Source organism: Temnothorax americanus, unplaced genomic scaffold, assembly GCF_048541705.1.
Source record: "Temnothorax americanus isolate GAGA-0224 unplaced genomic scaffold, ASM4854170v1 Scaffold3, whole genome shotgun sequence".
Lineage (NCBI taxonomy): Eukaryota > Metazoa > Arthropoda > Insecta > Hymenoptera > Formicidae > Temnothorax > Temnothorax americanus.
The window spans coordinates 5,901,262-5,927,564 of record NW_027509442.1 but is presented as its reverse complement, the minus strand read 5'-3'; the positions used below and the strand labels follow the sequence as shown (position 1 = coordinate 5,927,564).

The 26,303-nt window shown below is 40.5% G+C and overlaps 3 protein-coding genes across 13 annotated transcripts in view; 1 reads left to right on the top strand and 2 right to left on the bottom strand.

Annotated features, from left to right (window-relative positions):
- The first annotated feature begins 36 nt into the window (after nucleotides 1-36).
- On the top strand, nucleotides 37-7,293 carry LOC143900189 (GTPase-activating protein and VPS9 domain-containing protein 1-like). Of its 5 annotated transcripts, none has more exons than XM_077411237.1 (17): nucleotides 37-172; nucleotides 564-779; nucleotides 859-1,004; nucleotides 1,162-2,503; nucleotides 2,591-2,772; nucleotides 3,073-3,232; nucleotides 3,494-3,667; nucleotides 3,754-3,915; nucleotides 4,023-4,281; nucleotides 4,375-4,463; nucleotides 4,560-4,972; nucleotides 5,062-5,527; nucleotides 5,714-5,940; nucleotides 6,050-6,306; nucleotides 6,392-6,603; nucleotides 6,684-7,069; nucleotides 7,139-7,293. In XM_077411237.1, exons 3-17 carry the CDS (start codon nucleotides 873-875, stop codon nucleotides 7,268-7,270), a joined length of 4,593 nt encoding a protein of 1,530 aa, XP_077267363.1. In that variant the 5' UTR covers nucleotides 37-172; nucleotides 564-779; nucleotides 859-872; the 3' UTR covers nucleotides 7,271-7,293. The 5 variants fall into 5 exon arrangements, with proteins under 5 accessions (XP_077267363.1, XP_077267366.1, XP_077267364.1 ...); XM_077411240.1 differs by having other exon boundaries at nucleotides 37-779; nucleotides 4,560-4,835; nucleotides 4,941-4,972; XM_077411238.1 differs by having other exon boundaries at nucleotides 37-771.
- Nucleotides 7,294-8,158: 865 nt separating this feature from the next.
- Nca (neurocalcin homolog) lies at nucleotides 8,159-18,219 on the bottom strand. Its single transcript, XM_077411270.1, has 4 exons — nucleotides 18,083-18,219; nucleotides 17,553-17,671; nucleotides 17,231-17,419; nucleotides 8,159-16,398 (listed from the first exon to the last, which is right to left on the bottom strand). The coding sequence occupies exons 1-4, from the start codon at nucleotides 18,150-18,152 to the stop codon at nucleotides 16,198-16,200; spliced, it is 579 nt and encodes a 192-aa protein (XP_077267396.1). The 5' UTR covers nucleotides 18,153-18,219; the 3' UTR covers nucleotides 8,159-16,197.
- Nucleotides 18,167-26,303, bottom strand: part of LOC143900198 (neuronal calcium sensor 2) — a 145,878-nt gene continuing 137,741 nt past the window's right edge. For all 7 annotated transcript variants that reach the window (XM_077411263.1, XM_077411265.1, XM_077411264.1 and 4 more), the window contains one exon: nucleotides 18,167-18,304. The gene's annotated coding sequence lies outside the window, so the exon portion shown is untranslated. The remainder of the gene's footprint in view (nucleotides 18,305-26,303) is intronic.

Here is a 26,303-nt window from a genome sequence, read left to right as displayed (position 1 = left end):
GAAAACGCAGTACGTCCTTCGTCCGAGCTGGTACGGATCACACCCGCGGCCATTTGTCGAAGAGAAAAAAAATCTAACCTAACAAGCGAAAGATGTGCGTGTGTCATCGGGGGTGTTGCTCTGGCCCGCGTGCGACAACAACGAACTGTGCGATCGTCATTCCCGACGACGCGTAAGTAAGTCATAAGTGCACGGACGTCGGACGTCACTCGGCCCGTCGCGAGCGCGAGCGCGAGCGCGCGCGCAAAATCGGGTTGACGTTGACGGACACGCGCGACCCAGGAAGGCAGGCAGTGGAGGGCACCGCGAGAGCGAGGCGAACGCAACGAGAGAGAGATAAAGTTTTTCCCACGCGTGATTCGATGCGTGCGCGACGATAACGGCGAAACATCCTCGCGGACGGCGTTTCACGCGGAGACGCGGACGGTCGCCTCGGTTTCACCTTGAGCTCCATTTCCCATGATATCATCGCGAAACCACGCTCGCACACTCGCGTTACGCAATATCCGAGATACGTCGTTTCACGCTCTGCACCGAATTGAGATCTCTGTTTGCCCCATCAGGTGAAGCGACGCTTTTTCTCTCTTTCTCGCGCTCTCTCTTCTCCCTTTCTCACACGTACACACCTGCACGCGCGATCCTCGTGGACTCGGAGAGACGGGGCATATGCGCTCGAAAGTCCTGTGGCTGAGGTTCATCGTGAAGTAGGTGTACGCCTACGTCCCGCCCCCTGATTTTTATTAATGCGCAGGATAACCGATTAACAGGATTGTACGCAAGTAACTATGCAGACAACATCGTCTCAATTAGATTCTGAAAATAATGCATCGCTCTGTACCATTGTCTTTCACGTTGAAGGTACATCCATCATAATGTCATCGATTAACAGTGTCGATTCCCACGGGACATTACAGTGGGACATGATGGAATTGGCCCGACATTTGCGGCAGGAAAGGCTGTTTGTCAATTCGGAACAGCAGAACTTGCAGACTCTTAACGAACGGGTAAGCGATATTCGTCGTTAAGGATTCCGTGTAATACTGTGGATTGTAATACTTTATATAAAGAAAAAGATAACAGAGATTTGTACATGTTAATTTAACAGGAATGTATATTATCTTAATGTACAACCGTATATTAATAAGATTCTTTTCTGTTTAGGTCTTATATATCTCGTCGCAGTTAGCGCAGCAAGCATGGATAACCGCTCAGCAGAGAGTCAATCTGAATCGCTTGATAGTGGCGAGGCCGGATTGCACTCCAGCGTCGTGTTGCCTAAGAGCAAACGCGTTGGAAAATTCACATTTCATCGATGCGTACAAGTATCTGCGCTACCAGGCGTGCTTGTCCTACGGAGAATTTCTGGGCGCGCTGCGAAAGTCACCGAAACTCCTAGCCTCGTGCTTGGTGGAGGGGGACAGAGTGATTCCGGAATCGATGCAGACGATTGTGCAGTGCTTGGCCGCCGGATTGTACGGCAGCTGCATATTGCCGGAAGACAAGAGTTTGGTCCTCCAGCTGCTGAGGCATCTCATGTTGCTGCAGATAATTCCGTCTGACAACCCGCGAAGATTGCTCAGGCACGGCACGTGCGCGTTTTCCAAATTTTACTCCATCTTTCACGAAAGCCTGTTCTCCGCGAAGCTCTTCTTAACGGCAGCTTTGCACAGCCCTATAGTGCAGTTACTCATGGAAGATGAAATGTTCCTGGACATCGATCCGGATAAAGCGCCTATTAGATTTCCACCTGCGGAGAGATTGAAGAAATTCGGGAAAGAAGGCACGGCCGAGTATCAAGCCAAGTTACAGCGTTACAGACTCTGGACGGTTAATTCCTTGTATCGTATCACGCAGAGATTTATCGTCAACATTCGCGATACAATACACTGCTTTCCTACGAGTGTTTGCTGGCTTGTAAGACAAATGGCAGGGCTTCTTAGTAAGAACGGAAATGTAGATCCGAAAGAGGTGCACGCCATGTGCACGGATCTTGTATTCACGTACTTCATTTGTCCCGCTATAGTTAATCCCGAGCCTTATGGTATTACCGATGCACCGATAAGTTACGTCGCGAGGTTTAATCTAATGCAAGTTGGACAAATTTTACAAATGCTTTCGCTACAAAAGTATCAAAGTATCGATAACAAAGTTATTGATCTTTACAAGAAGTTCGAGAAGGATTCGGTGTCTTCCATAATAGACTCGATGTTGGATGGCGCGACAGAAGAGCTGGAAGAGGAACCAACGATTATTGACAATAATAAATTTCAAGGCCTGTCACGATCCGCAGCACTGTTTACGGAAAGTGAACTGAACTCTTTAATTACGTTTTTGAACACGATCGCTGGTGATAACACTGGAGAAACGATATCGCGTAACTCATTTGATAGAAAACAATTAGCGGAAATGCTGTCGCAATTACCTTCGGGTTCACTGCATAATAATAAATTAAGTAACGAATACTTGGATACACCCAGCAAACGAGGTGTTGCTGCAGGAAAAGGTATATTACATGAATAGTGCGATAATGATTATGTCTGTATATGTGTCTTAATTATCAACGGTGTAATGTTAAAATATTTTATAATAGGAAAAGGACGTGGTATAAGGATGACTACATTCTCACCAAATGTAACAAACGAAAGTGCGGAGGAAATGAATGGCATCGCTGCCCCTGAAGAGGAGACTTTGGATAAAAATTCTCAAGACGTGCTAGTCATACCTTTTGGTCCGACAATTGGGGAATCTGTAGGGCTACTCAGCGAACAGAAGGTATAGATATACATGTATCGGTATAATAGATTTATATGCTGTGTATTTATTTTTTATGTATTTAATAAGAAGCTATGTCTTTTTTTTACATATGTGTAGCTTGTACAAAATTATATATTAGTTTCACAAAAAATGTATTTATTTTATAAATTAGTTTTATACAATAACTTTATAGAAAATTATAATGTTAATAATTGTTTTTTCATGCCTATAGCAGAATCCCAAGGAAGAAGAGTACTAGATTTAAAACTAATAATTAAAACTATCGTCAAGTAAAACATTATGTTTCATTATTTATAGGTTTTATGCATGGAGCTTCAAAGTGGTATGGAGAATGGACCTGTTACTTTGAATCTCCCTGATGACGCCTCTACTGAACATCCTAGACAAGAGAATAGCAATGTCGAACGCATTGAAACTCAAGAGAAGAGGACTAGATTCTCGCTGTCGCATGATGAAGGTATATCAGTTACTGATAATGAGTTCGATACTGATTGCTTTTATAACATTCATGCTTTTTAGCACAGCTAACTAAAATTTACATTTACATATTTCATTAAATTTGTCTATATGTTCTGTAATTTTTTATGATTTTTTATTTTTAGTTAATTTTTTATTTTTTATATATTTTTTTATGTCATTAGAAATTAATATAAAAAATATTAACCTTAAAGAATGTATTGCTTGGCTTTCGTAACACATCTACATTAAAAATAATTAGTATTGTTCGAAGGATCGATTGGCAATACGTCTGATAACTTGGAAGCTGTATCAGAAGCCGCTTCCAATCACAGTGTCGCTTCTTCTCTAGAATTAGAGACAGAAGATCAAAACGATAATCTCTCAGACATGGTGTCTGCTAATGTATCGGGTAGAGGAACTCCTAATATATCAGGTACATTAATTTTATTAAATTATTTTTTTATACGTAACATCGATGATAATAATTATAAATTATTTAATTTCCTGTATAATCGCCAGGTCGAGATACACCGTCGTCTCAAATTACTGAAGGAGACGATGGACGAGCTGCTGGTGAAGTAAGGCAACTGGATTTGCCGCCGCCTAATATCCCAACTAAACAAAGTCGATCCGAAATTGATGACAAATTTTGTAAATTTGAGATTAAGAAACTTATTGAAGGTAAATACATATATCTCTAAATAATACACTTAAAACGAACAATATTTATTTACTGACAAAATTGATAATATTTATTTCTGCTAATTGTACATATTGGTACTTTTTAGGAGACGAGACTGTTTCTATGGTATCCGATACTTGGTCTACGGATGTGTTGGCCTCAGATAGCGAAATAGTTGAACAACAGGATCGAATATTGCTTGCTGTTCCTACTGAACCGGTTGCATCTGTGTTGCCTGCCGAACCTACGCTAACCATGTTAGACATTAGTGAAACCGCCTCTGAAGCCTGGAGCACAGATGTATTAGCTAGCGATTCGGAAAGATTAACTGAAGTAGATACCGATGACACTGCTAGTGTTGCCAGGTATATTATTACATACTACATATTACATTCGTAAAATATTATTCTAATTGAAGTAAGATATCTTCATAATTACCATTGACAATATTTTCATAGGTCTGATGATACGGCCAGATCCGAGATCGAAATAGAAAGCCGTGCTGATTCCGAGGGAAATGAAGAAACTCTTCAATCTGCAACTCCATGTAAGTATACTGCAATTATATAATGCGATATTAGCAATATCTGATGATTTCTGATGGCAGCTATAATTACTGATACATAATTATTCCTGATTCCAGGTCCGGATGGTTCAAGCATCACTTTTCCATCAATTTCGGGGATTCGAGAGGATTCTGGCATAGGAACTTCGACAGTTCACCAACCATCACCAACAACATCTCCATTGCCATCGTCGTCAAATGTGACAGGTCGTGGTGGAACCAAGTCCGATTACCGACGTAGTACAATGGAATATGTAGACAAAAACGCTAACAATATAAGCAATATGGACTATGATAAACCATTACGGGACGACAGGCTGGTTCACTTGATAGATAAACTTCAAATTAACAATGGTAAGCAAGTTGAACGTCAAGCACCTGCGCACAATCACATCGCTGCGGCTGCAGTCGCACCGGCCTTGCTATTAGCTAATCATATTTCTGCGCCTGTTTTGTCAGAGAAGTCCCAAAACGGTGACGTGAAAACAGAGGTTTGCATTTTTTCACTTAATCCTTCTGTCAATCTGTTGTTTTTCCCACCGAAGAACGTTATAGATCTAATGTGAATTTTGTGAATCAGGAGTTGGACAGCTGCATGGCGTCAGTCGGGGATACCGTAGGCCGATTAAGCACGGCTAGCTTAACATCCAGCAGCAGTTCCGGATCAGAACCTCGTGTAAAGAGTAACATTTCAACGTCAGATTTACCAACACCAACGGTTAATGGCATTTGTGACGCGGTAGATGGTTCGATTCCCAATTTTTCCAAGCCAAATGCATCAACGGGAGCTATTCCAAAGAGCATAAGCTTTGACATGACCGCCGAGCGTGGCGATAAGGAATTGTTGGACGACGATCAAAAAAACAAACGTGGTTTCTTTGGTAAATTAAAATTGTCATTGAGAAATCGTAGAGGTAAAGCAATCCGCGTGACGGACGACAGATGTTTCGATCGAGAAGCTGGTGGCGACGGCGTCGATGTGTGCAGGCACAGATTACGCAGGATTATGTCGGAAGATGTAACATCATCCGGTAATGTCGCGGGCGGTAAGATATTAATAAATAACTATTAACAATTATCGTATATTATTTTGTTACGACATAAACGGTTTCTGTTTTAATAGTTTTGTAGAATCGAATCGAAGATAAATCGGAAAATAATGTTAAAAAAAAGATGAAAAGTTTTCCTGCAAGTTTTAGACAGTAATAAATTGTTCTTTTGATTAATTTCAGATACTACCGAGGATATATTAGCGAAATACAGAAGAAAGCCAAGCGCAGCTAGCGATACAGCCTCGGTCGAAAGCAATCAGTCCCGTACAAAAGAGGTGGAAGACGAAAGACTTTCAATCGATCCGAATAATGTAGAACTCTCTTATGCTTTTGCGGATGCTACAAGAAAATTACGTATGGTACTTAGCACTGCTGACCTTCAACACATTCCATGGAATACTTCAGAGGTATTTATTGTATTATTTTTCGATAATGGCGTACAAAACAAAGTGTGATTTTTTATGGATTACTTAATTACTTAATGTTCAAATATTCGCAAACAAAATTTTATTACAGAGACATTGTTGGTCGCAGAAGGAAAACGAACTGGTTGCGTTTTTGCAACTACAATTGGCAGAAGCTATAAACCTGCAAGATAGGGCATTAATAGCTCATCTTCATGAAACTTTACGTTGCGTGCGTCTATTTAATGACGATGGATGTAGAAAGCTCTTCAAATCACTTCGAGAGGACTATCAAAAGCGATCTCCTTATATCGCATATTTAATCAGATGTCGTCAGGGATTGCTGTCGACATTAGCTCACTTAGATAGGTACTGTTTATATATAAATATCATTTTTGTACGTAATGTATAAGTAAATGTAACCGAGATGTAACCGCTTAATAATATTTTTCAGATTATGCGTGCGAGTTAAGTGCGATAGGGATGCTATCAATAATCATCTTGTATCCGTTTGTGTGAGGGTATTTTTGGAAAAAAAGGAGGCTTTCCTCCTGCGTTTCTGCGAAGAGTTTAAAAAGCTTACGCTAGCTGACGAGAAGCAGGATCTTGTGGATAATTTTCTAGGAAAGGTCCACGCGGAAATGGACAACGATCCGATCTGGCAATGTACACGAATATAATTATTTATCTCGCAATTGATCTTAACGGAGTGATCAGAGACATCTGAACTTGATTCTTACTTTTAGCGGCGAGCGCCAACCAGTTAGATTTGGCGAGAGTCGTGCTGGAAAGAACCGTCATGGCACGGGTATACCACAATGCGCTCTATCCAAATGGAGATGGAGATGTATATAGGGACCAGCTTCTTCACGATCACATCAAAAAGTTGGCGAAGGTCGTAACTCCAAATCACAAGGACCTACGCATTCCAAAGGTTTATCATTACGAATGCCCCTGGCCATGGGCGCAGGCTGAATTGGCTGTGATATCGGCGTATAAGACTCCTAGGGATAAGTTGCAGTGTGTATTTCGTTGCGCGACTACCATCATGAATCTCCTCTCCATGGCGTCGGAAAGGGGCATACCTGCTGCTGACGATCTGACTCCTGTGCTGGTCTATGTCATAATCAAGGTATGCGATTGAAAAGAGACTATGTGATTTTTAGCAAGAAGAGTATTGTTGACGTGTGCTTCATTTCAGACTAATCCGCCGTCGTTGTTATCGACTGTTCAATATGTAGACAGCTTTTACGGGAATCGATTAGAGGGAGAGGAACAATATTGGTGGACGCAGTTCTGCGCCGCGATCGAGTTTATTAAGACAATGGATTAACAGTTTCTCAGGAGTATCACGATGATAAATAAGATTAGATTCGATGCTGGTGATAATGTAGAAATGTATCATAATCATAATTTGACGATTTCATAAAGAAGAAGACCAATATCTTGTGTAAAGCTAGCTGAACAGTTTTATGCTTCCAGTATCTTGATTAAAATTCTTAAATAGCCTCTTAAATAGTTTAACTGTTAGTTCTTTCGCACGTTATTATGTAACATTAGCAAAGACTGAATCAGATTATACGTAAAGTATGACTTTATCTTTATTTGTAACTCTATTGTACAATTTCACAGGACATCGAAAAAAAAGAAACGTTTAGATATTCTATAATTTATGTGTAAACAATACAGAACTTATAGAGAATTGATAACTATTTAGCAGGATAAACTGTGTTGGCGTACTCTTTCTACATGCGCACCTTCCCCAAGAGCCGAGACTCGAACCAGATCCGTGAAAAATATCGCCACTTTCATAGAGCTTTTGTACAGTTTTACTCTAAGGATTATGTATCAGGAATATCGCGAGAAAAAGAAAGACTTCGGAGAATTATCCGAATCGATCGACATAAAGAGAGAGCATAGTAAAGAAGCTAGCTTTCGAGAATTTGAACGCATAATACTTGTTAATACTATGAGCGAATTAGTTTACGTCACTCTGTCAAGCTTTAATATTACATTACTAATAATATATCGATATTAGTAGTTTGATCATAATTTAAAAGCGCTCAATTTAAAAGCAGGGCAATCCTAATAAATGATTGTAAAAAAAAAGGTGGAACGCAATGGACAATCCGGTTAGAAGCGTAAGGGAAGTTACAATTAAAGCGCTCTCTTTCGAGGGGCGGGGGGGCAAGATTTCCGAGGAGAATCGATTGAGACGCACTTTGAACGAGTATAATATCAACACTTTAATGTAGCAATTTAACCGATACACAAGAGTGATTCGTTCTTATTTATAATAAACAACTAGTAATAATTGTCACTTACAGTAAATATGTATAAGGCGTAAAGCAAATAAAAATTTTGTAACACCTCACGATCATATACACAACATTAATGTCTTACCGGTGTTCTCCGTCGTCGGGTACCGAAACGCAAGACGAAAGGGAAAGAAAGAGAGGAAAAAAAACACAAACGTGCGCTTTGATTTTCGTAACGTTTTCTTTTTCTTCTTTTTGTACGACGTCAGCATGTATTATCACACACGTTATATCGCATTGCGTGTCTTCGCGGAGAGAAGGAAAGCAAAAAGAGGAGGAAAGAAAAAAAGTAATAAATTAATCCTGAGAGTAAATTAATATTAAAATATAAACACCTGCGGGGATTGACACAGTCGCTACAATACAAAATTTCCGCCGCCGCGCACAACTTTCGCACCGCCGTCGCGTCGCAAGCGAGATCCTTTGTTACATTCGGAATTTTGTCTTTCGCGCATATACTGATGTATCATATATTGATATTTGCTTCAAACCGACACGCCAAGATCGCACCAGCGAACGTGAGAGACGCGGCTTTCGGACGCGGCCGCGCGTGCGAAAGTTTGACAAAAATTATATTGCATATTCGCCGTGCGGGGGAACAAAAGACGCAATAGAACACGTACATTCGTACACTTAGCACCGATAGATACCATACATGAAAGTAACAATAATAAATTTCACATTGCCGTAGAAGTATACAGAGGGAATGGGAAATTATATATATAGAAGAGAGTGTTCGAATACGTTTAGACGCCGCGGTAGACGATTCGGCTCGAAATCTCAGAGGGAGGAGGAAAAAGATCCTCGGAGAGAAGGGGGTCACAATAACAATTATTTCCGTGGCTATTAAAACGATATAGGTGGTATTGCAAGACACCGAGAAGATCGTGAGAAAACATACGCGTCAAACATGTGGATTTTTCACGCACGAGGAAGAGATTAGATTAATTCTCTATCGCAGAATGCCTACGGTTCCTTTTGCGTGTTATAACATCTACGAGGAAAAACATCGGGCGCTGATTTGAAATTTTCGTGTTATATTCTAATTACGGATATCTCCACAGTTAACTTTCATGTTTCAACGTTTGAACGCTTCGAATCGCGTATACGTAGCTCGCGAAGACTCGATCAATCGAACGCGAGACGGCGGCGAACGCGGGAGTCGATGAACTTTGAAATTTAAATGTAGGAGACAATTGTAGAATATTGACAGACGAAACAGGCAATTACTTATTAAGACAAATCGATTTTGTAGCTCGACGAAATGAAGTTCAGAAATAATCTTCAGAAATTCGAGTCCAGCTTTCTCGGCATAACGGAAGATACCGAGAAACTTAGCGTTGAAGCTCGATTAAATTCAACGTGTAATATTGCAAGAAATCGAAGTCATTATAATTAGCTCTAACAATTTATCACAAATACGAAGCGGATTTTAGATTTATTCTAAACTTCGGGGAGAAAGAGGATCGCGTCAGCTGATAGCTTCGCGAGCTACGCGCCTCCAACGAATGTTATCGAAATAGACTCTATAGAACATGTTGGCAAGAGGGGTGCAGAGAAAAGTTTTTGTGTAAGGCATAAATCTTTTTTTTTTTTTTCTTAAGATATCGGTGATATTAGAAATAGTGCTTATAGAATCTTTGATGCACAAGCGGATTAAAACTCGCGATATCGTTGATATTCTAGGGGCGAAAAACTCTAATTAGTCAAGAACGCTACGATCCCTTAGGCAAGAGAGCGAAATCATAGAGTATAGATAGAACAGGGAATATCGGGGGGATATAAGAACGTGGTAGAGTTAAAATTTCGAGAGAAGTTACGTTTTTCTTTCGTTCGGCTTTTATCGTCCACGAAATTGTTGTACGTCGATAATAACATGAGAAACTATTTTAACGATCCATATTGTAACTCTTAACTTCGCAGATATATCTTAGCTTAGGAAGAAATATCACGACAAACACACGAGCAGCAAGTGTCATCGATATCGCTTCAACGAACGTAACCGAATCTCCTTCTCTCTTTTCTCTCGCGCTTTTATATATATATTTTCTTAAAATTCCGTTCTTCTTTTCTTGTGCGTCTTTTTTTTCTCTTCACGCGTGCAACTTTTCGTGAAACGAGCTCTCGCGCTAACTTTCTGATAAGCAGTTTTGAGGAAGAGAAAGAGATCGCTATGGCGAGAAGAAACGATCGGAGGATCGTTTTTTTCTCGGAGAAGAAAGAGGAGCTCGGAAAATTGGTTTTCGCGCTTCGACGCGCGTTTCGTACATCGTATCGGATACGAAAAAACATCAGAATGCGACGGTGCGATCAGACGGAAACGAGAAAAGTTCCCCGACGAAGCAGGGAACTGTATGCGTTCTCGGGAGAAGCGCAATTTCGCAAGGGTGATCTCGAGGCACGCGTTTCGATCAGAGACGGTGTTACGTCGTGAATATTATCACAACCGATTTTTTCTCTTTCTACAAGGTACTCGTGTCGACACACGAACGAATAACGACACAGAAACGAAAGTTCCGAACGGCACAATATATATTCCTCGCGGCTGGATTTTTCCCGCTGCTCGAGCGAGAATCATGGAAATTATCCGAGCTTAATTATCATCGCATTATAAATAAAACTTCGGAAAACACGGTATCGTTCTTTTTTCATCGAGTCGCGATAAATTGCTGACGCGCGAAGGAACCATCGAAAGAAAAGGAAACATTGAAAGCGATCTCACATTAGGGCTAGCGATAAAGGGTTGGCGATAAAAATTCTATATTTTAACGTCATGTCAAAAGTGAGACTCTAATTCGCGTGTAATGCGTGTAAATTCCAGAATTTAACAATCGTTAAACTCCGGGAAACCAATTAACGATTAAACAATACATTACAGTCGGTACGGACGAAGCCGGACTTCGTCCCGCTTCAGCGCGTTGACACACACCAATCGGTTCCCTCTTGCATAATTAATCCGCGATCACCGCGAGAAACGGATCGTCGGGATTAAATATTTTATCAACATCACGAAAGACGGAGATGCCGAACGCTCGAATAAATACATAATTGAAACGTCCATTTGTACGCAAGAATCAGCCGGAGAACGTGAAAATTAAGAGACGTTAAAATCAAGAGACGTCCTCGTCTTTCAGGCACCATTTAAACGGTCTCGTCATGAAACGTCTAAAGACGCCTACCCGGCGATCTATTTTCAACTGATCACGTTGATCGAGGTACAAAGATTCTAGATGATTAATTGACAAATCCGTCTATTAACTGTAATAAATAAATATCATTGAGATATATCCTCCTTTCTTTTTCAAGAATCTTTCAAGCGCTTTCAGATGTCTTTAGATGTCTTTTGGATTTTCGCGTCGTTCGAATGTAGGCGGAAGTATGTATATAAAATTTGTGAATGTAAAGCTTTGGATTGGCGGCAGAGAAACGAGCAAACGTGCGAATTTTATCTTGATTTATTTTTTATAATGCGTTATGTGGGCATCATTAAACACTCATTGGTTGAAATTAAAGTAGCGAATTATATCAAATTATTTGCAAGTCAATTTTGCGATAAGAGAAAGCAGATTAGTTGCCTCTTTCGTATCTTGCGCTATCTACACCCACGTGGTTCGTCGATAAATACTTATTCTACATCTCCTCAGACAATGCAACGTCGATCGGAATAGTTTACGCTATAATATCGAAATGACAAGTGAATTTTGCGAATGTAATTCGCGCGATTTATTATTTTACAGCGAGTAGTGAAATCGTGTTATACAAAAAGCTAGACGTATTAACGATGATTTATAATATATTTAAACTCTAGAATGAGAAAATGTGTTCGCACTTTTGATTTTTTTATTAGCAGTAAACACTGCAAATTCCATGCACATATGTAAATATTCTTATCGACGTTACATCGTGTAAGCAGAGTATTGTAAGGACGCAAAAGTATTATAATATTAGTTACGCTTAAGAAGAATAATCGCGGCTTTTCACATTTACATATTTTTATCAAGAAGTTAACTAAATTAAATCAGATAATGGTAATTTTAAATTAAAAAAAAAAAGGAAATTTTGATATATCGGATAAAATTTTGGTAAAAAAGACGCGTGCCAATTGTCACAAGGACGAGACTTTTAAGCCAGCAAAAAAATAACGAAATCGTCATTACTTGAATAAATAATTTTCAGAGGAGGAAATCGTTAATATCTTCCCAGGTAGCAGAGTGACGTCAAATGACGTATTAAGAAGTCTTAACAACGTCTCTAACGTCAATAAAACGTCATTAAGACGTCTTTAGACGCTGCCTGGGTTACTTTGTTTGGACGACCACACGCGTTACTAATCGCGATCGCTTCAATACCGCTCGTGTTCTGACAAATCGGCACAGCTCTGGTATTATACATTTTACGCTCGTCGCTACGAGAAAGGGCCATAAAGTGGATTTCGGCCAAATTTGAAAACCCATATCACTTTTACGACCTTCCTTTCCGAGTCGTGTGAGATTTACTCGCGATATTTTCCCGTGTTTATTGCTTTCTTGATTCGTTTTAAGGTACAATTTAAGTGAATGACTGCCGTCAAGTTTTAACGGGACGTACTGGCAGTCCTATGCTATATGCTCATATGCTGTAACATGAATTTCGTTTTCAACGAACGCAACTAGCTCTTACTGTCTGTAAAATTCGAAGCTTCACTGCCGTCTTTGATATCGTGTCGCAGAATAAAATCTGTTCCGCTTATTGTTAGTGTAATCGGAAAAGTTCAAGAATAGCTTTAGAATCTTAACGTGTATAATATATTCATATGCATTAACATTAATGAGGTTATTTATTTGTTTATACAATGACTATACCGAGAGATTAGAGAGATATCATTAAATAGTCTTTATCCTTAAATATTAATGAGCACGAGGTGAATAGATGTACATCTTAGAAGGTACAATAAAGATATATTATAATAGAGACTTGTATTATATCTATGTAATGTATATATATATATATATATATATAGTATTTATATTTATATATCTGCATCTGTATAACGCGCTCTTGCAAAACGCAATGCTGCTTTGCGTAACGACCAAACGTAATATAGTTTCAGAATTCTCTCATTACGCCGCCGCACTCTGAACATTAATCATTGCATCGTCAGACCGGGTGCCTCGTTGGGAGCGCGCAGCGCAACAAAAGTGTTTTTTTCCCCCGAAGATACCGATCAAAGCACAGGTCGAAAAGTGATCGCTCTCGACAAAAGACAAGTGAAAAGGAAAGGAAGGAAGAAAAGAGATACGATGAGAGAAAGCTTCACGGAAAGAAAGAAAGGCGAATTGAAGGTAAACCAGATCCTTTCGACAAACGGCTGCGCTAGAAGCCGCCGGAAGTCACTCTCATCGTACGCCGGAAAAAATATATATATAGAACCGTAGAGTGCTCACGCTCGTGTTTACCCGGTAATTGATTACCTCCCCCGACCGCCCCGATCGTGCAGTAGCTTGGGCGAAATAAAGGGCTCTCGCTATAAAACCGTGAAACGTCAGAACTCTGCTGCTGCGTGTATATTCGCGTGGGCGGAGATCGCGATCGCGGCGGTCACACTCGCGATCCCTCTCCTATTTTATAATCAATAATACATAATTGTATGTATAATATATCTATGTATGTATAATTATCGCGATCAATCGGTCGATTGATACGGTACGTAATCGGACGACAGGGTGATAAGGCTCACACGAGCCGTCTCTTTCTCTGCTTCTCTTTCTTCTTCTTCTCCGTAGCATTCGTTTCTCAATTTACCGGACACGCGCGTACACACAGAACAGACATATATACGCAGACTTTCTCGCTTTCTCACAAGTACGCGGGACGCACGCATTCATAAAAATAAATCTCTAAATACGGCACAGCGTGCGCGCGCGTGAAATTTCTCCTCATCTTCATCCGTCGATCGCTCGGCGAGGCGCGAAGCCTTTCGCTGAAACCGAGGGCCAGGCGCTCTGATCGGCAAGGATGTGCTTTTTTACTTCCCTCGGCGAGATTGGAAAGAGGCAAATCTGTTAACGCTACATGCTCCGATTACGTCCGTCCTTACTGTACCTCCGTAACGACAAAGGTCACCAGAAATGATAAAATGACGGCGAGATGAAATAACAGCAATGTGAAGGACAAACTTTCCGCGATTCGATGGAATAACGGCTCTCCGTCGCCGAGATAGCGTCGCATGGTAAATCGAAGCGTCGCGACGGAGAGGACGAAAGACTAGTCGCTCCTCTTCTACATCCGCACAAATCGAAGCGGATCAAACATTTTCCTCGCAGCACTTTCGACGAGAGGGAGAGCAACGCCAATCCGTATGATGTGACAACGATCGTCGCATCACGCGGCCGTTTCTTCCCTTCTACTATATCAAGCTCTAGATCGGTCTCTAAGCGCGTTTAAACTAACAAAGCCGCCGTTTTCGCCGGCGCGCGATCGCGATTTCGCAGTGACCTTTGCCTAAAATCTCGCGGATCTCTAAATCACTAAGTTTTTTTTCGTTGCTAGCGCGCGGCGTGAGGTACGCCACGCGACCGTTAGTCTCCTGTGAGTCTTTTCCGTTGAATGGTCAGTCCGTTTGATGGGTGGGCCGAGAGGCGAGACACTCGGGGTCCATGAGGGGCGGGAGATGCAATACCGCGTGTGTGTTCCCCTGCAGGGACGTGGGCATCTCCCCGTTTAAACCGGGGGGTATCGGATACCAACGAGTGGGGGACGGGGCGACGCGCAAGGACGACGACGGCCACGGCCGAAAAGCGAGACCGTTACGAGCCTCTCGTACGCTGAGATCGGCAGTCCGAGGATGCGTCGATGCCGCGATACAATCTGCTATGTACACAAAGATCCGCTGTGACGCGCGACGTTTCGATCCGCACGCTCTCGCTGTCTGAAAAAGTAAGGTAAAGATAGGAGAAAAAGATAGAGAGAGGGTGACGGAACGTCGTCGCTCGTCGAAGCTCTCGTTTCGCCCTGTACGCGCGTATCATCAAAAAAATCACACGGGTATTACGAACACAGAGAGAGTATTTTAGAATTTCGCTAATCGTCTCGCGTCACCTCGAACGGTCGGGTCTCGACCGAGCCACACAGTCTGCCGAGATGCGTCAGCGGCATCGACGCAACGTCCTCTCTTCCTCGCATGGACGCGGCGCGCGCGCGCGCTTGACGTTTCTTAATACGACCCGAAAAGGCGTAACAAGCTTCTCGCTAAACCGATCCGTCAATGAAACGGAGCGACTGGACTAGTCTTGTCGACTAGCTTGCGGTATGCGCAAGCGCCATGGGCCCAGTGACCCTGGGACCTCTCGGGTACCGGCCCAATTTATAGAAGCCCTTACACGTGTTCGCGCATAAGCCCACGCGACCGTACAAGTATTTGCGAAAAACCGCCAAGATGATATCTTCGGACAACGGGCAACACAGTTTCTAGTTTTTACAGCAAATTGTTAAAAACTAAGAGCTATCGTTAATCATGTTCCGCCGTTAATCATAAAATAACTTCCTATTTTTCTCTCTCTCTATTGATATTAAAATTCCTATTGCTTTCTGTGCCGAGTATAATCTATTAGAAAAAAATCCGCATAATATCAAAACATATACAACTGGTCGTTCGTCATATTTCTAGTCCTCAAATGAAGAATGCTAGCAGGACGAAATTATTGCCGTAACTTATTTCGAGAATTTGATAAATAAATCGTTCCTATTCGCATCCTACGGTTACAAGTTTCTAATAGATAGGTATAATTATATTAAAACGACCGAATGTGCGAAGATAATGTTTCGGTAGCTTCCTCGACAGACCCCACCAGGCTCGGACAACTTTCTACGATCGCGTCGCTTCTGCTTGGGATACTAATTGGGCCGGGCACCGATTCGAGTATGCAGATGGCATATTGATATTTGTCTATACTGGCCCAGGGCCTCACTGAGCTTGTGCACTAGGATCGCACTGCAACAGTCGCACGATAGACGGGTCGCTTTTCGCACCCTCAATAAACTCGTCAAGCGATAGCTTGCCGTCCTTGTTCTTATCCATCTGTCGAAATATCTTATCAGTTCGTTTCTCCGGCGTCGACTCGTCTTCCGGCATTTTCATCACGGAGCCCACCATCTTGTAGATCGCCTGAAAACAGTATTATAATGAAGTAAAATAGAGTTTATTATTTATTACACACGTCATGAAGCATCGGCTTCCGGGAAAGGGATAACAAAACTTGAAACAATAATAAAAGAAATCATAACATTACACGCTAATTAATTGACGTATAAAAGATAATATGTAGTACTATAATAGACCAAAAATTAAAAAATTAGTGTTATTATATTGGAAAAAAAATCTATTGTACACAAACATCGCGCCATTTTTCGATTGCATATTACAGAAAAAAAGAAGTGTCAAATCAAAACTTATATACTCAAATTATGTTCATTGTTTCTCTCGTATATATACGCAACAGTCTATAATCTTTTTATAAGAATTTCAACTTTTTCTTTAGTGTTGAATTATATAATAATCTTATTTCAAGATTTCCACGTTGAAATTAAAGAATATTTTCAAATCAAGAATATTCTTTTTTCTGCAATGTATATAATAAATGCAAGAGTAAATTTTTCCGTAACAGAAATTAAATAAGAATTTTCTTAAATCTGGGGCAATGCAATTTAATGAAAAACCTTTTAGGTATCATAATTCAGAGAGAACATTGACATTTCTAATAAAATCACCTTCTCCATTGAAATTGAAAGCCATAAAATATTAGTATTGCGGAAGCGGAGGCTGGGAATTCTTAAATCAACGGAGATACATTTAATAACATGGAAGCAGTGATACGGTCGACTATGCATTAAGCTCAGAGTAAATTTATTGCGCCGTGAATTGCTATATTTCGGCCCCCACACGTCCCTCGTCCTCGCGAGGATCCGCGAGTAGTCAGATTTTACAGCTTGGCACGTACCGTCACGATTTCCAGCATTTCTTGCCGCGAGATGTAACCGTTGCCATCCAGGTCGTACATGCTGAAAGCCCACTTTAACTTCTGCTCCAACTTGCCGCGGGACGTTACGCTGAGAGCGCAGAGAAATTCCCGAAAATCGATCGTGCCGTCGCCGTTCGCGTCGAACGTCCTGAATACGTGTTCCGCGAACTACGGGGAAGTCGTATGATAAATTTTTAAGGAACGTAAATAATTCCGGGCGCCAGAGCACGCGATATGTTAATAAATTTATCAATTACATCCGCGCGTCTCTGTACCCTTAATCTGGGATTTTTCCACTTACCTTCGACGCGTCGCCGTAAGGGAAGAAATTCCCGTATATCTTCTTGAACTCCTCCACGCTGAGGTGCCCGCTGGGGCAATCCTTTAAAAATCCTTTGTACCACTCCTGGATCTCCGCATCTTCAAAAGGAAAGAGGCAAGTAAAATATTACTTACACCCGACTGCGCTAACGTTACTCACACGTCTCCAGACATAAATCCGCGTGCTAAATATTCATTGATATAACGTCGAGCTTAATATGCGTTGGCGAATATCTGTATATATGTATTAACCTTCCGACGCGCTTCGATCAGAAATATACTGCTGCATCTATGTAAACTGCATCTATTGCATCTTCATTGTAAAAAATCCTCAAGTTCATTAAAACTTTCATTATAGAGACTCAATTTATCCCTTCACTAGAAACTTGATTATTCCATGTCGTTACGCGTACAATATATGTATATAGTACATAGTATATATAGCATAAATACTGAATGGCACGTCAGAAAGTTTCGGGGTATTAATTATTCGTAGAAAGCAGCGCGCACCTGTGAATTCAGTATTCTGTTTGAGGTCCTCCAGCACCTCCGGCTTCAACTTGCTGTTTTGCTTCCCCATGGCTGCTCCTCCAAGTCCCTTCCAGAGTCCCCGATTTTCCGATGAATCCCGGAACCCAATTAGCAGATAATTAAAGCTCTAACTAGTCTACTATTCTAATAGTGCCGTTAAGCACAACACGCTTCGCGGCTGGTATTCCCCACCAGACACGCCTGAAAGAAGAAGAGAGACGTTCGGTAACTTTCAGGGTGCTTTTCCCGCGATTAAGCCTGGCTTAACGGCGAGGAGCGGAAGCCGGCGGATGTTCGATAAGTCATAACCGTTTCTCCCGCTCGATTGCTTCGATCGCGGAAGGGAGTATTACCTCGCCGGGCCGCACTCGAGATCAATCGTATTCGTTGCAATTAACGTGCAAGACAAACGAATAAAAAACGCGTCCGGGCAAGATACACTTTTCCCTCTGAACAATCGCAAATTCTATAAGCGACTGAATGTCAAAGGCTACGCAGATACTAAAACCGACGGCACAACGACGGACGACGACGAGTAAAAAAGATTTCCGCGTAAATCAGCCGCGCATGCCGTTGAGGTCCTTTGAGCTTTATTAACGTTCAACCTTTGCGATCAGCACCGTTAAATATTATAGTCACGGAAAAAAAAAAAACCGCGTTCCGCGTCGAACTTATTTGAGAGAAAGATACAATTCCGGCAACCATCGTTCATCCGATTCAATCGATTGAACGAATCACTATCGGAAGCAAATCTTTAATCGTATTAGGAGGGGTTTTACGTATCTATATCGATTTTACGTCGGTTTTACATTGATTTTACGTTCTATCTCGACGGAAATGCAACATAGAAACGAAGGAAGTGACGTTTTTGGAAATACGACAATAAGGACGGAAGGATTTAGGATAGAGTGAGTATTCTTTCTTCATGCACGCATTCGCAATCATACGCATTCACGCAACTGCAACAGAAGAAAATTCCAAGATTAGTAGAGCAGCAATAATAATAATAATACATTTGGAGCGTAGTGTGTGCTTTATTATAATAATATTAGTAATGAGACGATAATATGCGGGCTCTCGCGGTCCTTCGCCGCGCGCAACTCGCATACAAAATACGAGTTTGCTTCGATATATACATATATCGAAGTTGTATTTTATACATATACATATATATATATATATATATATATATATATATATATATATATATGTCGCTTAAACGGAATTAATTATACCACAATATAATAATTGTAATACGTAAGTACTAGATCTTATGGTAGATAATTAAATCCTATACCGAAGTGTGTCCGTCTTTGGCGCACGTATGCGTGTACGAGCGATGGATTCGCTCGAGGGAGCGACGGTGTATCATCGTGCAGCGATGCAATCTCGCACGGTCGCTCATTCGTTACGTACAGATAACCGACGACGGCAGGCAGCATCCCTCCGTCGTCCCGAACGACGGCGCGTGGCGTCTCGGGAGACGGAGAGATTCCTCGGGAGCTCCGAGTCTCTCCCCCGAAAAGCGTTTTCGGCGAGTTGCATCCCGCCGTGAAACGTGCTATACGCGCGTTTCCCCGACGAGATGACGCACGGCGACACACATGTTCACGTGAACGATCTCCCGAGCGCGTGCTTTAGATCGCGGCCCGACCCGTTCGTTCTTAATACACGTGAATGACGCGTGTGAAACAACGCCGCCGTCTTCGTCGCCGATCGGAATCGGAATCGATTGACATATGCGAGGACGATCGTCGCGATTTATTTAATTATGTCCATCCCGGGGGATCGCTGTTGCTTCGTCAGCGGCTGCGTCAGCAGCGCGGATCCGTCTCGTGAGACTCGAGAAATTGGCCGGGTGACATCAGGGGCCGACGGTAAATTATACGATCTTTCAGGACAGCGACGACCCTCGCGAAATTTCTCCGCGATTCGCGTCGACCTGCCGACGAAGAATTCGTTACATTTTCAGAGACAAGACCCCGTCGCGCTTTTTATCGCGAAACTTTTTCACGGGAGACTGCTTGCCACGCGGCTCCGTGAAAGCTGGTGACAAGCATCTGCGAGCTTCGTCGATGCGAGTTCGGCAGATGAAATTTTGTTTGACGCAGCCACCCCTCGAGCACGCTAACAGCTAAAAGCCCGTTTTGCTGTCACCATTGTGCTCGCGACGAGAATGCATCAGAGAGAATTGACGCTTTTTAGCGTTTCCCGTCGATTCCGTGTCGCGTGTCACGCGAACTTATTAAAATACAAAATTACAGTTACAAGGAGTTAACACATTCGTCTGATCGTCTGACCGATCTGCCAGATTTATAAAATAAACTACGGCGTACAGTTTTCCTGTCCTCTTTTCTTTGAACTATAATTATATCGCAGTATCGGTTTTATCGCATCGAAATAATTACACTGATTTAATAGCGATACATACATTTATTAACCCTTTCGGAGTCGACCTTCGTCCGGAAATGATGTTTTACATTTTGAATAAAAAAAGAGGATTAGTCGCAAAAGAAATATTTAATAAAAAGGAAAAATTTCGGAAAACTAATCCTATAATTTAGGATAATTATATACATGAAAGAAAAAATAATTTCAGAAAGATTATGAGTTTATGTTACAAATACACTATACTGTGAACTGCAATAAGAAGCACGCATGCAATATCGCGAGCGAATACAAGGCCAAAAGGGTCAACGTACAGAGAAGTCATGTTGCGTACTAAGTGATTATCGACGTCGTTGTAATCGTCTAGAGTCTAGAAAAAGAGGCGTATAACTGCGATTTAAGCAAATTGAATAAAGTATTCTTGAAAGTCGCGCAGTCGTTGATTGCCGAGTCCCGCGGAATTCGCGCGAATACACTCGATACACCCAAGTATATATAACACGTTAATTATAACTACGAAACATTACGTCGCACACGCTACGGAAATCTCGAAATCAGTGGATGCACTAATTACGCGTTCGCTTTAATCACAAAAACCAGCTGGTTTTAACTTAGCCGCTCAAAACGATCCGCGTATACGTCGCTTTGTTATATAAAAGGAAAAAAGAGCTCGGCATAATTCGAATCGGCGAACGTAATAGCGTAATGGTAGGTCAGAATCGGATAAAAGTTTTAACAAGGTAGATAATGACAAAAGTATCGCAGTTCTCTTTTTCTTCATCCACGACCAGTGCGCCACATCTGGCGGAGATTTTAATTTTAGATATAATTCGCAGTTAAGATATTAATTGTATGATTTATTATCAGAATGTCATTCTTTTAGGTATACGAGGTTTGTTCGAAAAGTTTCTTGATACATGGATGCCGTGATTTTCCATGTAATTTTGAACTTATTGTTAGTGGACAGTTTCATCCTTTATAAGATTGACATAAAAATTTCAAGTCGATCCGTCAAGTTGTTGTGTTTGATACTTCTAGAAAATGGAAAGAACTGAAATTCGAGCAGTAATCAAATTCTCACGAACTAGGTTTTAAATTGCTGCCTTATTCACGAGACCAGATTTGGTCTCGTGCGACTTCCATCTATTTGTAAATATGACTCGGAGGTAAACGTTTTACATCAAAAAGGTGATCCAGATTATGATGATCCAGAGATGACTATTTTAAGAAGCTGAACAAATTAAGCTAAAATAAGTTAGCATAACTACATTAGAAAAACGTTGAACAAAATGCATTGAGTGCAAAGGGGATTATATTGTAAAATAAGTACATTCTGAATTGAAAAATATGATGTTTCCATTATTACATTAAAAACTTCTCGGACAATCCTATTTCTCTTCTGCAACTTAAATTCTTTAAATTTTCATGAGCCTTTACATGCCACAAATATCGCTATTCTGGTCTTCCAGATCAATCATCGCGCAACCCAAAAGTATTCGAAAGTTTTCGGAAGGAAATTGTAAAATGCGCAGCAAAATAATTAACTTATATTATTACCGTTAAATATTTAATAAACTAAAATTATCTCATTTACCATTTAACGTAACTTTTAACGAAATTTATATGGTAGATTGAAAATGCAAAACTGCCAGGAATATTTACAAATTTTCCACGGTATCGTAGTACGTTTAATGCTACTGCATTGTAATGCCTGTGTTTGAAACATACATTTTATCGATTTTTCCTGTTGCACCTTGCATTACGTTCCACTTTCGGTTTACCGCTAGTGACAGAAGGAAACTGCGCAGGATACAATCGCGATAACGTGTATTTAACTCCGAAGCTATAATAGATTCATTATCACGAACTATCTCGCGACTTTCTGCGCAGAGAATTAAATAAAAATTCGTTCGACGCTATTCAACGAAACGCAAATCACGAAAGAAACACGATCCATGTTACTTATGCATACCGTGACATTTTCTTCCCTCCCGTTGTACATTAAGTAATAAAGTAAATGCGCACCTGTTCTCTTATCTCGGCGATGAACGCCACGAGTCATAAGCTCGTTATGGCCTTCGAGCAAAATTGATACCCCCTGAAAGATTTATGTCTCTGTTGTCTCGTATTCGGATCGGTAACGACCTTCTTCGAAAAAACGATTTTCCTTGAAATGTGGAACGAACGTATGCAAAGTGCCGCGCCCGCGATTATCTCGCAAGGACGTTTGTAATACGCCTGAGAGTTTGGTTTTTAGATAAGCGGACTTGTGTCGGGTTAATTAGAAAGTAGCGTGCCCGCAAAATTCTGGGCGCATTTACCGCATTGTTTATATCATATGTTTATCGGCATCTTGACGTAATCATCTTTAAGTGCACCAACGTTCCTGAATAACAGAGATAAAGCAAGGTAACAAATTTTTATAATCTTCGGATTTCGCGAGTTTAAGCTCGACTCATCAAGAGAGGTGATTTTATACGCGACTGCTGAATCTTTGTACTTTACCAAACCGATCGAACGTGTGTTGAAAGAGTCGTGATTGACAATTGGCATCAGACGATTATATTGTTAATTAATTCTACACATGGGTGCGGCCAAAGATAAGAGCACCAATGCGTCGGAAGTAGCACGTCATGGCAGGGTGATTGTGCAGCTATTGCGTAATCCAGATCGTAGTCGCAAATATAGATAGCCTAACTTGCTATAAGTTTATGCGCAATTTATACCTAGTTAGTGTCGTATAGAAATATCGACTTAGATTTATTTCTATACCTAGTTCGGAAAATGGATATCGTTTGGCAGAAACGTACGCTGCGATCGATCGCTCAAATACAATGGTAATCCCGTGCGATTGGTTTTGATTGCTCGCGAAATTATGCAATTGGAAGGTAAGTTTGCTTAAACATGTTATCGCGCTATGATCTGATACACGTTGCATTAAAGTACGATTTCTGATGCCTCGCAGTCCAGCTCTCGCATGTTGGATATAATGCGAAAATAGCAGACCGGGCGATCAATGCGACACTGCATGTATCCGAGAAGATAGTTGCGCGGTCGTTAAAGTGCGAGTAGATGAAAATATCGTGCACATCATTAGTTCCGACCGATGCAATCGACGTCATCAAATAGAGTTCCGTTTTCTCGCTAAAATCGGAAATATACATGAATATCCCCATAACCCTCGGGATTTAATTTCTATGTCGATCTATGAAATATGTCGCATATCTTTTCCCCCAAAAATCTAGGCAATATAAGCGTCTAAAAGATATCTGAGATAGATGTGTCTAAGAGACGCCTCAATCAACTTGAATTTTTCCTGTTACATATATAGTAATAAAAACTATATAATAGTTTATTTTTTACAAGTTTGTGTTTTCTTAAGATTAGAACAGTATATACCGCTAAGATTTTTATCACGGACAGGCGGATAAAAATTTGTATCGTTACTATATCGAGAGTCTGTTAAAGTTAAGCATAAAATTTATTTCTATTTTTACGTTCTAGAGAGGAATTTTGAAATATTCTGACGATAAGAATTTCGAGACCAAATCTAAAGCTTATTAAATTAGATAGTCAATGTGTCTTAGATGTGTCTATATGTTATTCACGGTTGAGTTAACTGTTTATTCTTCTATCGAGTACGGTAGAATGAAATAAGATTGCATCGTCAGAGGAAAAGTTTGTGCCACAATGAGAAAGATTTAATACTATTTAATATTTAAGAACGATATTTAAGACCGTTTAATGTCTAATGATGTAACTTATAACAAATTTCAATATCTACGAGGATTCTTTATCTATTAATTACCTCTTCAGATGTTACATATTTATAAAATTTGTTTTTTTTCTTGTTACGTCGGTGCAAAGTTACTCGAGTCATACTTACATCTCGTCTCGTGGAGCACAATTTTTTTTGCGACTGCAAAGAAGGAATATGCCAGCGAATATACAGGCGAGTTCTTTTTCGGCGCGAAGCAAGAGTAACTTCAGCGAGATCATAAATACACACATAATCTGATCTATAAGAATCAAAATTCTATTAAACTAAACTTCATTTAAAAATTGAAAAATGTATTTTTGTAATCCATTTGATTCCTTTAATTTTACTTCGCAAAATATATCTTCTTTCGTTTATAACGCTTATAATTATTGACATTGATTTATTTTCGTTAAGAAAAAATTGTCCCTAAATTCATCAAAGTATCTGTCATTACAAAATGAGAAGTAGGATACTACATTTAATAATAATAATAATAATAATAATAATAATAATAATAATAATAATAGCATAATTTATAAACATGAGCATGAAAACATGTTGAGGATATGTAACTGTACTCTATTGCTATTATATCAATGACCCTAGTCAGAAATTCGAAGTTAGCCCCGTTTTCTTGTATCAATATTCTGTACCCTGGAGCTTTCCTCCTTGCTTAGAATACGTTTTCTCAGCGAAGCGAGGATATTTGAAACGCGAAATACGATAATGCAGACTACCGTGATGCGATCCGACGATGAGTCACAACTATGTTACGCGTCTTGACTCTTGTGCCGTCTTGCGAACTGATCCGAGGATGCTTTATACAAATTGCAGACTGTCGAGCTAACTGAAACGCGTTACTTTCATTATTACTGGTCTATGTATAATCCATTTAGCACGTATCGGTAATAGTAAGGATTGCCGCTTCGGAGTTTATAGTTGATAAAACTATACGCAAAACGTGTGATTAATTAATGCGCGCCGATTAATCAGAGGTGATTATTCCGCGAAATAATTAACAATTTGCGCTGGAGATCATCATCATGAAAATCATTTAGATAATGATATAATAGAGGTAAATCCAAAAAGATTAGTAACAAAATTAACGGGAAGTGTATTTCTGTATTTCGGAGTTGTAATTACCAATATTATAAACTGGATTGGATTTAAAGATAGAAAAAAAATTAAGGGGGCAGCTTTCGTAGAGTGAGTTTGAATATCTTCAACGAGTTAATTGCTTATAAGTAAATCCGTGCTATAAATCAATGAATAAAGAAAGTGAAAAAAATCGCGATCCAAGTTACATGTCCACATATCGTCTTATAATAATGTGTTCTAATTAAAAACGATCACGTTTATCGGTATTATCATCCTTAGTGGACACGATTTGATTATTTGGCGATGAAGCTATACGGGTTACACTAGATATTATATATGTATGTATATAATGTATATACACGTATAAAATACTTTCCATTAACGAGACAGCGACGATAATCTTGCATGACCTATTGACTTAGCCTTTTCGAAAGTTAATTCAGCGCGAGCGTGCAAGGCTCCGAGGCAAGAGGCGTGATACCGAAACGCACGGATAAGCTCCGGACGTCACGAGACGCGGCCTCTCTCAGGATTATCGTTCAGTCCTAACGCTACATCAGATGAATATTCAATGCAATAAGAGCGACGTCAGAATAACATGGTAATTACGCTACGTTATTATGCGATAAACGCGTGCATATCCCATATTAATCCTCCCGATATCCGACGATCTAGAGCTAAACCGCGAGATAGCGGACTTTTCGAAAGATCAACTTCTACCGTTATACGCATCGCGGCCACGTACGATTAATTGAAAGCGTGTCTCTTAATACGCCATGCATCCTTGTGATGTTGCTTGCCTTTTCCTTTAACCATCGAAGCTGGGCACCGTAATAGGAATTGGAGGCATACTCGCAGGAACGATCTAATCCGTAGGTACTTTTTAAAACGTATATAGAAAAATGGAGTTTGTATAGTTAGAGCATATATACATAACGGCGCATCACTTAATAA